The sequence below is a fragment of the Musca vetustissima genome, unplaced genomic scaffold (assembly GCF_032173495.1).
Source record: "Musca vetustissima isolate MV318-11 ecotype Yass unplaced genomic scaffold, APGP_CSIRO_Mvet_v1 utg213458, whole genome shotgun sequence".
Classification (NCBI taxonomy): Eukaryota; Metazoa; Arthropoda; class Insecta; order Diptera; family Muscidae; genus Musca; species Musca vetustissima.
This window is the reverse complement of record NW_026885559.1, coordinates 26903-39105: the sequence shown is the minus strand read 5'-3', so window position 1 is coordinate 39105 and position 12203 is coordinate 26903. Positions and strand designations below refer to the sequence as shown.

The 12203-nt window shown below is 37.9% G+C and overlaps 1 protein-coding gene across 1 annotated transcript; it reads left to right on the top strand.

The window, feature by feature from the left end:
* Positions 1-232: 232 nt before the first annotated feature.
* LOC133332799 (uncharacterized) lies at positions 233-4672 on the top strand. Its single transcript, XM_061541173.1, has 2 exons — positions 233-2530; positions 4337-4672. The coding sequence occupies exons 1-2, from the start codon at positions 233-235 to the stop codon at positions 4670-4672; spliced, it is 2634 nt and encodes an 877-aa protein (XP_061397157.1).
* The last annotated feature ends 7531 nt before the right edge of the window (positions 4673-12203 follow it).

Here is a 12203-nt window from a genome sequence, read left to right as displayed (position 1 = left end):
GGGAGGAAAAGAAACACCCTACAATCAGACTCAAACAAGCAGAACATCTAGTCCCCAACAATGCCCATTATGTAAAGCCAATCACTTCATAAGAGATTGCAATGAGTTTTTGAGAAGGAATGTGAATGATAGAATTCACTTGGTGAAAACATCACACCTATGTTACAACTGTTTGTCATCCAACCATGGAGTAAGGGATTGCAAAAGTCGCTTTGGTTGTCGAACTTGTACAATGAGACACCACACTTTGTTACACAAGGGAACGGAAACCCAATCAACAAACACATACCTAGCTCGAGTGGAAGCACAACCTAGTAACAGTGCTGCCACTCTTACAAATCAAATACAGTCCACAACAAATGAAGAACCAACTACTGTCACTACCTTGACCCTTCAGGATACCCATGTTGATACACAACAATCTGGAGGAACTTTACTTTTTACAGCAATAGTACAAATCGAAGCTAAAGGACAACTCTACGATGCCAGAGCACTCATTGACTCTGGATCACAGTCAACATTTATTTCGGAAAAAATGAAGAACCTTTTGAAACTGCCAACTCGAAGTAACTTGATTCATGTAACGGGACTTAGTCAATTTGTGTCTGAAACTTCAACGAAGTCATGCCTATTCACAATGAGATCCAAATACGACCCTAGTTTCAAATTGGAGGTATGGGCTCCAGTTTTACGAACGTTACCTTCAAATCTACCACCACAAAACTTAGATAAATCACAACTTAGAGACATTACATCATTGGAATTGGCTGACCCGAAATTCTACATCAGTCAACCCATTGACTTACTTATTGGAATGGACATAGGACCATTAATATTCACAATTGGAACACCAATGAAAATTTTTGGATCCATTTTAACACAACAAACCAAATTTGGATGGATCGTTGGAGGACCCATACCCGGAAATACTATACAAAGAAATCCTATTTCACTGCTAAGCACCACAGCAATTGAGAAAGTACTTACACGTTTTTGGGAGGTGGAAGAGACCCCTAAAAAAGTTTTACGGTCAGAGGAAGACCAATTTTGCGAACGAAATTTTAATGAGACAACTATACGGAATAAGGATGGAAGATATGTGGTGACTCTCCCATTCAAAAAATGCGAGGAATTAGGAAATTCCAGAAACATCGCCTTGGCTCAATTCTACAGAATGGAGAAAAAGCTCATGAAAACACCCGAGATAAAGGAACAATATGATAATTCGATACTAGAATACTTAGAGCTTGGACATATGCGAAAAATTCACAAAAATGAAATTGAGAACATGCCAAATTATTATCTGCCACATCATGCTGTAATAAAACCAGATCGACTCACTACGAAGTTGCGAGTGGTGTTCAACGCTTCTTGTCCCTCAGCAAACAAAACAAGCCTCAATGACACACTATTTCCTGGACCCATTTTACAACAAGATCTGGTATTACAAATCTTAAAATGGCGATTTTTTAAATACGTTTTTAACGCAGACATCACAAAGATGTATCGGCAGATACTTTTGGATCCGACCCAAACCAAATTTCAAAGAATACTCTTCAGACAGTCACCTGACGACCCCATCGAAGACTATGAACTACTCACAGTTACATTTGGAGTTAACTGTGCACCATATTTAGCATTGAGGACCCTTCTAAAACTGGCAGAGGACATAAAGGATGTGTATCCAAGAGCCGCAAATATAATTTTAAATAATCTGTACGTGGATGATGTATTAGCTGGTGGTCACACGGAAGAAGAATCCATCGAAGCTCGTAAGGAATTAACTGCCGCTCTAGCCTCGGCTGGATTTCAACTCATGAAGTGGGCATCAAACGACCACAAGATTATTGAAGATATTCCACAAGAACAATTACTACCTCTTAATTGGTTAGACATTTCGGAAGATGCATCCACAAAGACATTGGGAATTAGATGGAATATTTCTGGCGATTTTTTCTCGTTCACACCGCCGGCAATGGAAAATCATAATACCTCAACAAAACGAGAAGTCCTATCAACAATAGCCAAATTATTTGACCCTTGCGGTTGGCTGGCGCCAGTCGTGGTGGTAGCCAAGTTAATAATGCAACAAATCTGGCTAGATAAAATAGACTGGGATGACCCGTTGAAGCCAATGACCCAAATGAACTGGAATAATTTTGTGAAAAACAGCAAAGAAATCGAATTTCTGAAGGTTCCAAGATGGATAAGATTCACTGCAGATGTTTCCGTAGAAATACATGGATTTTGCGATGCTTCGGAAAACGCATACGGAGCTACATTATATATTCGAATCGAAAACAAAGATTCTAGCACTCATACATTTCTATTGGCCGCCAAGACCCGAGTTGCACCAATCAAGAAACTGTCAATTCCGCGTCTAGAATTATGCGGAGCGGTACTACTCTCCAAATTAGCCGCATCCATTATAAAGAACCTGCAAATAACATCATACTCGACACAATTTTGGACGGATTCAACAATCGTCCTTGCATGGCTGAAAAAGCCTCCTTGCCATTGGAATGCCTTCGTGGGAAATAGAATTTCGGAGATTTCTGAGAATGTTGGCCAAGAAAATTGGAGACATGTTGATTCCGAAAGCAACCCAGCCGACATTGCGAGTCGAGGATGTCACCTCAGGATTTAAAAACTCAGGAACTCTGGTGGCATTGACCCCAGTGGCTTAAATTACCCAAGGCTAGATGGCCATCGTATGAAGTTCATGAGGACACGAGTTTAGAAGCAAAAACAGTAAAAGCCTTGACCCTATTTCAAGAAAAGGATGATCCACTCAAAGATTTCTCATCTTTATCCAGAGTATATCGGACCCATGCATACGGTTTAAGATTTTGGAAAAACTCTGGGGAAAACCGGCAACATTTGCGAACATCGGCGACAGATCTTTCGGCACTAGAAGTTCAGGATGGAAAACGGGCTTGCATAATTCGAACTCAGAAGTTCTTTTATCCCGAAGAATATAAATCACTGGAAAATAAGACCCGAATTTCTCCATCCAGCCCACTCTTGACACTTAACCCATTTTTGGACTCAAAAGGGGTTATGCGTTCAAATGGCAGATTGGTACAATCAACTGCGCTCACGTACGGTGAACGACACCCTATATTATTACCTCACGGATCAACACTTAGCCAACTACTTGTAGACTTCACTCACAAAGTTACCCTACACGGAGGTAATCAGTTAATGACTCGAGTGCTAAGGGCCGAATTCTGGATATTCGGTCTCCCGTCGTTGGTCAAAAAGACTATACGACATTGCAAGATATGCATAATCCATAAAAAGCGAACTCAGGAACAAATAATGGCCTCCCTTCCGCCAGAACGAACCCTTTTATCCAGACCCTTCACAAATACTGGAGTAGATTTTGCGGGACCGTTCAACATTAAGAATTTTACTGGTCGCACTTGCTTTTTAACAAAAGGATACGTATGCCTTTTTGTGTGCTTCGCTACAAAGGCCATACATCTGGAGCCGGCAAGCGACTTGTCATCCTATGCATTTCTTGCCGCCTTCTCAAGATTTTTTAGCAGACGCGGATGCCCGTCGACTATCTACTCTGACAACGGAACCAACTTTGTTGGAGCCGTCGATCTGTTAAAGCGGGATCGATTAGCGTTTATGAAAAATTTACAGACCAATATGATCACAAACCATTACCATCAAGATCTCAATTGGAAGTTCATCCCCCCTGGTGCTCCTCATATGGGCGGTCTGTGGGAGGCTGGAGTTAAATCTTTCAAAACTCATTTGCGCAAATGTATGCCAAAAATGAATTTTACGTTCGAAGAGTTTGCTACAATTCTAACACGAATTGAAGCCTGCTTAAACTCTAGACCATTAAGTCCGTCTAGCGAGGACCCCAACGATTTTTCGCCACTGACCCCGGGTCATTTTCTCATAGGCACATCTATCCTTACTCCACCCGAACCTGACATTTCAGATACGGACATTAGTTTAGTTAACCGTTGGAAGAGACTCAAGGTTATCTCGCAGTATTTTTGCAACCGGTGGAAATTAGAGTATCTTCATGAACTTCACCGACGAACTAAATGGAAATACGAGAAAGATAACGTCAAAGAAGGGGACTTAGTGGTGATAAAAGATGACAGGTTAGCGCCCCATGAATGGAAGTTAGGTCGTATAACAAAAACATATCCAGGAACTGACCACAATACAAGGGTTGTCGATATTCGGACTGGTGGTGGTGTAATCAGCAGACCCATTTCGAAGATTGTCAAATTGTTCTCCGACTGACTAGTCGGATCATTACTCACAAGCAAGAACCTAGTACTCGCATTTTGTTTTTCTTTTACAGATATGGCCTCATACCTACCAAATCAAGACTGGCGCTTGCAAAATCGCAGCCGAAGCCCTAGCGTCGCCGAGAGAAGTCCCCAACGACCAAATCGCAGATCCGAACGCCGACCCAATTCCAACGATGGACCGCAGCGCAGCAGATCCGATGCCCGAACATCCCGCCCAACTCACTGGCAATTCTCGTGTGGGCTATGCCAGGCCGATCACGCCCTCAGCTCGTGTCAAGTGTTTCGACAAAAAACACCTTACCAACGGTATGACATCGCAGAGCGCAGGGGATACTGCAGGAACTGTTTGGCCAGGAGCCATCTTGCACCCGACTGTCCCAGTTTAAACGGTTGCCGTCGGTGCGATTATCGGCACCACACTCTTCTACACGGAGCCTCTCAGTTGGATAACTCGTTGCTCGGTGGGGCTATTACAACTCCAGCTTTTTCATGGGACTTGGTCTTCGCGCCAACGGCGATGGTGAAAATTACCGCAGACGACATGGAAGGGTTTGCCACCGTGCGGGCCATTGTAAGCCAATCAGCTACGATGTCGAAAATTGCGTATGCGACCTTTCGCCGGCTAGGTCTGAGATCCTTTACGTATCAGGGGCAAAGGTTTACTACCTTCAAAATACATCCGCGAAGGGGTAACAGTACTTGGGCACTGAAGATAAACGCAATTATTATAGAAGACTTGCCCCGGCGGATATATTCCGATCCCATTTTAGAAGACCCCACGAGAAACTTTTCCGAGCAAGCCCTAGCCGACCCAGACCCCCGCAGCAACGTGCCGATCGATTTGGAATTGGGTGGCGATACCTACAGCGCTATACGAAAAGATGGTTGTACAGCGGCAGGTATAGGTGATGTCATGGCCTATCACACTCGCCTAGGATACGTATTCGCAGGCCCAATGCGGAATATGCCAGCACACTACACTGGGGGGACAGAAAATGTTCATAAAACATTCTAATTTTGCTGCGTGTTTAGGCAGCTTAATCATATTTCTTTGACGCCGTCCAAAGTGGCGACGACAGGCGGTGGAGTTAACATTGGCCATATATGCACTAATACATATATGCGCTAATGGTTAATTCCATTCAGCAATATAAACATTTCCAACAGCAGAACTGAATACATGGCTTGCTGTTGGATTGATTTTGGCGTCGTAGGTCAGTTTTTCAGAACAGTAAGAACGCGCCGGTTGACTCCCCCCTCCCAGTGATCGTGCAAAAATTAAAGAAAAAAAACCCAATAACTTCACAACACAACATACACAAAGAAAGAAAAAAGAAAGAAAAAACTAAACATACTAAAAGTGAATAATTTAAAACATACAAATTAAGTTAAAACCTACTCATAAAAATACATAAAAACAAAAATTTTTTTTAATTATTTAATTTTAATTAGTAGATCTGATTATATAAAAAATGAGCTTAGGCCGTTTAAAAACCAAATGTCTTTTGGGCATTTAAATTGTCAGAGTATTCGACCCTCGAACAATAATACTAAAATTGATGATTTGCGCAGTCTTGTTTGTGAAAGTGGTCTTACTTTTGTTGGTATCTCAGAAACATGGTTAAAGAGCTATGTTTCTTCCAAAGCAGTCACTATTCCTGGGTACACACTTGTCCGAAATGATCGTCCAATGTCGAAAGGTGGTGGGGTCGCAATCTTCATTACAAATCGATTCAAATTTAAAGTAGTTCATCGGTCCTTGGATTTTGGAGTTAGCGAGTCGCTTTTTATTGAAGTTGGCAACGGCTTAGAAAAAACTCTGTTTGGTGTTGTTTATTTGCCTCATGGCGACGTTGATAAGTTCGAAGAAACTCACTCTGACCTCTTCGCTATGTATTGTAATATTATTGTGGTTGGCGATTTTAATTTAAATTTATTTAACATTGCAAAATCAGCTAAAATGAGGGATGTATCAATGAGATTGGGACTTACAATCGTCCATAACACTCTTCCTACCCATTTTGATGTTTCGCATACATCGTCGTCTTTGATTGACCTCATGCTTTTAAGTCGTCCTGCTTCAATTAAGTACTCTGGACAACTTCAATGTCCATCAATCTCTCATCACTCACTGATTTTTGCCTCCATTGATTTTTTATGTATCCTCAAGAAACTTTCGTAGAATATCGTGACTTCAAACATATTGATTGGGATGGATTATTCGAATATTTATCCAATGTTTCTCTTGATCTAGTTTTCTCTTCTTTGGATGTAAATCCACAGAAACAAGCTATTAATGATGTCATGAATGAGTTGTACTCATTTGTTCCCATTATTCGTCGTAGACAAAATTGTAGTATAGATTCATGGTTAAAGTCTAAGGAAATTTTGTTGTCTCGATCCTTGCGTGATATGGCATATTCTGAATATTTGAGGAACCCAACACCTACTAATTGGAAAGTTTTCTGTGTTTACAGAAATAGGGCAAAATCTGTCTTGAGGAGAGAAAGGAGGAAATTTTATGTTAGCATGTTTGATGGTTTAAATGACTCCCAGATTAGGAAGAAAATTCGCGTTAGCGGATCAATGGATGACAACTTTATTTCGGAGGAGATTTCTGTTGATGTTGAAGATCTCAACGATTTCTTCGTTCAACCCCCATCTATGTTAGGTCCTAGGCCAGTGGATCTTACTGGCTATGTTGGTGAGGGTCACGCATTTTCTTTCTCTTGTGTCTTTGAAGAGGATGTTCTTCGAGCTTTGTGTGCCGTCAAATCCGAGGCCGTAGGTTCAGACGGAATTCCTGTAAAATTTCTTAAGATTATTTATCCTTACTTGTCTATTTACTTTCTAAAACTTTTTAACAATATTATAACAACTTCTACTTTTCCTTTATGTTGGAAAAAAGCGCGTGTGGTGCCTATCCCTAATCTTATCCCTATCTTTCGGTATCGAAAATTTACGCCCCATTAGTATTCTTCCCGCATTATCTAAAGTAGCTGAGCATCTTATGAAATATCAAATATTAGATTATATCGAAGACAAGAAGTTGTTAAATGATTTCCAGTTCGGATTCCGTCGAGGCCATAGTACCGTCACACACCTTCTTCGTCTAACCGACTCTATTAGGGAGAACATTGATGTTGGTAATTTTGGTGTGCTTGTAGCTCTTGATTTGTCAAAGGCTTTCGACAAGGTAGATTACATATTGCTAATTGAGAAGTTGAAAAATAATTTTCTGTTTGATAGCTCTGCTTGTAAATTAATATATTCATACCTTTCTGATCGTTCACAGTTTGTTTCTATAAAGGGAGTTTCTTCTAGTCAACGGGATATAAATACGGGTGTTCCGCAAGGCTCCGTATTGGGCCCACTTCTTTTTATACTGTACATAAATGATATAGTGAAATGTATTGATAGTCAGTATTGCCTTCCGTATTTTTATGCAGATGATATGCATTTATTCTTTAGGGATGGGTCAATTACAAATTTAGAGTCTGGAATTAATTGTGCATTAGGCTCGATTAATCGTTGGCTTACTATAAATAATCTTTCGGTTAATATAGGAAAGTCAAAAGCCATGCTGTTTAACCCCATTAGAAATATTGGTCCTACTATTGATATATATATGAATGGTTTAAAGATCGAATTTATTGAAGAAATGAAATGTTTGGGATGTGTACTTGATAATAGGCTTACATTTAGTAGTCATATCCAATCACTATATTCTGCAGTTATACCATATCTACGTAAATTGTATTGCAGTAATATCTATTTACCAAATTTTGTTCGTAAGCGACTTGCTTTTGCAATGCTTATGTCTCGCATTAGCTACTGTCTTGAGTTAGTTTCTGGTAGCAGTCAAGAGAACTTGAAGAAAATTGAGAAACTTTATAATATGGTTCTGCGCTTTGTTTTTCGTTTGAAACGACGGGACCATGTTACAAATTATTCATTGCAGTTTTGGGTGTACCATTTCACATTTACATTGACCTGCGTATATTAAACACATTTTATAAGATAATATGCTCTAATTGTCCGGTACTGCTGCGTAGTAATTTTATTTTTTCTCATTCCACCCGCAACACACAATTACAAATTCCTCGTTTTACATCTTTAATGTTTGAACGATCATTTACGGTTAGAGTTGCCCGTCTCTGGAACCAACTTCCTTCATTTTTGCGTATATTTTCGTACCCTGCTACAATTTTTAAAAATAAGTACATTGCGTTTGCTATAAATCAAGATTGATCTACAATAGGCTGCTTAAATTGTAAATTATAGTAGTTCTTTGCATTGATTTGAACTTATTATTACATAATGTTTTTGTAAATTATTATAATTGGGGAACCAGCTAATTGTTATCAATATTGTTAAGTTTTTATTATTGCTACTGGTTGAATTTCTTATATTGTCGCTATATATATTTGTATTTATTGTAATGTAATTATTAGGCTGGTAACAGCTTCTGCATTGCTTTGTATGAAATAAATAAATAAATAATAAATAAAAAAAATTAAAGAAGTGAAGAAAAATTGTACAAAATTATAAAACCTACTACTACATAAAAAAAATCATACATCTATTATACCTCTGAATTAAAACTTAACCTAAAAAAAATTGCATAAAAATCATCCTAAGTACATGAAAATTATCCTAATTGTGTAAAACCTAAAACTTATCCTAAGTGCATAAAAATTAACCTAACTGTGTAAAACTTATCCTAAACCTTATCCTAAGTGCATAAAACTTATCCTAATTGTATAAAACCTATCCTACAACTTATCCTAATTGTATAAAACTTATCCTAAAACTTATCCTAAAACTTATCCTAAAGCTTATCCTAATCTTAACCTAATATTGCACTATTATAATATTGCACTACAGTGAACCTAAAACCTAAGATTGCCTTAAAAATACCTACAAATAAAATTACCTATCTACCTAGCCTATGGTGAACTTAACCTAACCCTGAAATAAACCTAAAATCAAAAAGTAAACTACCATTGCACACTTGTAAAAAATATTCTAAGGTTAAAACATACTTAAAACTAAAAGTTAAAATAAATTGAAATAAAATCTGAACATAACGAAACAAAGAGATATAAAGTTTTAAATAAAAGGCAAAGCAAAAAAAAAGGGTAAAGTGAAAAACAGATACATTTATCTCATTCAAAATACTATATGCGATGGATCAAGTTTCCTAAAATACTCGTATATCACAAAATAACCTATGACAATGTTCAGGAAATTTAGTGTGAAACAAGTGAAAAAGCGTTAAGTTCGGACGGACCGAATTTTGAAAATATAGGGAAAATACCAAAAAGCGGACTCATACCAACATTTCTGCAAACCGATTATGTAAACCATGATACAAATTTCAGAATTTTTTTAATGGATAATTATACTCTCAGCCATACGGCTAATGGAAGTGTAAACACTTTGACACAGTGAAAATGTTCTATTTTGTTTTTCTCCCCCTCATTGGTATCACGCCAACAGATACATTTATCTCATTCAAAATACTATATGCGATGGATCAAGTTTCCTAAAATACTCGTATATCACAAAATAACCTATGACAATGTTCAGGAAATTTAGTGTGAAACAAGTGAAAAAGCGTTAAGTTCGGAAATTTTGGTTTCATCCACACGTTGCCCATCTTATTATAATTCATATATAGTTCATTATCGAACCTTACGTTCTAGTTTTTTCTCTCGATATTCTCCGCAGGTGAAATGATTACAACAGAGTATTAGAACCAAACCCAAAACGCGGAACAAATTAGATAGCTATTTTAATATATAATATAATAATATTTCAGCACCCAATCTCAATTCCTTCAGAACATAGCGTGATTACATGGCTAGACGTACGGGCAGACCGGCGGACATGGCTAGTTCGTCTTAGAATTTTACCCTGATCAGAATATATATACTTTATAGGGTCGGCTATGAATATTTCGATGAGTTACAATCGGAATGGCAAAATTAGTATACCCTCTATACAATGGTGGAGTGTATAAAAATCTGTCAGTAACCAAAACTACAACAACACCTCGTTTCCACGACAGAGGGGTCTACGATGCGAAACGACCCGAGTGTTACGCGGCCAACGTGTGTCACCTCAGTCCATTGTGTAAAAGCAATAGGGCTGCTACAACAACAACTACAACAACACCTTATAAACAACACGGGAAGCTCAATACCATTTGTTTTAAACTACAAGCTTTGTGTTGTTGAGAATGACAAGTGGCAGGGTATCACTGCCTAATACTCTTGAGTGTGAGTGTGACGATTGTGGCAAAACTCTCCACACGTTATGGACACGATTAAACAAAACTGAAGTTGAGAGGCTAGCCAACGACTCCTCTGTTGAGTATTTCTGTCATTTCTATCGACCAACTGAAAACAATGGTTGTGAGATGAAGAAGTTGCTTGAAGAAATGTGAGAGAAATGAAGAAGACGATGAATTTTATGTCATCGCAATATGATACTATTTTGAAGGGAGTAAAGAAGAATTCAGAGAGCATCCGAATATTAAAAAAAGAAACTAAAACACTGCGTGAAGACTTTGAACGTTTACAATCGACAGTTACGTTTTTGAATGGAGAAAGGGTGAAAAATGATTGTGTTATTAATGGCATTCAAATTAATGATAATTCTAAACCTGTTGAAATAGTTTTAAATGTTGCGGAAACTATTGGTTGCGTTTTGCATGAGTCGGATATAGAAGATGCCTATTTCTTACGTCGTAATAACAATAACAAAGCCTCAGTTGTCGTTAAATTTTCAAATAAGAAACAAGAAGCTTAAAGATGTTGATAACATGAAGGACGTCTACATAAATGATTTCCTTACCAAGGACAATCTGGAGTTATTGCGTTATGCCAGATCGCTTAAGCCCGTGGGTTATAAATTCGTTTATGTACAAAGCGGTAGAATTTTTGCCAAGAAATATGAAAAATCAAAGCCTATTCTAATAAGAGATATGGACCAGATTAATTCACTTTTGTCCAAAACGATTGTTAGAAGAAGACAGAAAGAGCATGAAGAAGTGGATGTGTCGACCACTCGGTGGATAATGATGACAATGAAGAAATGATGATGAAGGAGCAGGGTTTTTGTCGCCCAATTAAAAAAATGATCTTATCCTGATCATGTATCTTGATTATATATTATTTTATTTTAATTAATTCTAATTATTTCTTGAATATTAAACAATATAATGAATATTTAAATAATATCAATTCAAACTTTTTTAATATTGTATCAGTGAATATTAGAAGTGTTTCCTCGTTGAATAAGTTTAATCCTTTTAAGGCCGAAATAAGTAAATTTTCCACGCTTCCCGATATAATTGCCGTGCAAAAAGCATGGTTTTCCACTCAAAATTTATCGTTATATTCTATTTTTGGATATAATATTGAGCACTGTGAGCGTATTTATGGCTTTGGAGGGACATCGTTATACATAAAGTCTAATCTGAAATATAGAACAATTGTGAATAAAAGTGAGGGTAACCTGGATGTGTTGGCGATTGAATTGGGTGATGTAAAAATTGATGGCTTTAATCTCCTAATTACCTCAATATACAGATCTCCGCGATGCAATTTCAAATCTTTTGTTAACGGAATAGAAAATATTGTGAATGATATGATACCAGGCCCCAAATTATTAGTTGGTGATTTAAATGTTGACGCCCTTTCCGCAAATGATACTAATACCAAATTAAATTGTATGTTTAATCAAGTCGATATGTATACTTGTCATAGACTCGTCACTAGACCGTGCAGTCAGAAATCAATTGATTGGGTATACAGTAATATGCCGAATAAAGTGAAGGTGTTAAGCGCTGAAAACGTATTGTCAGACCACAATTGGTTAAGTGGTCATGTACCAGCGGAGGCACGTCAA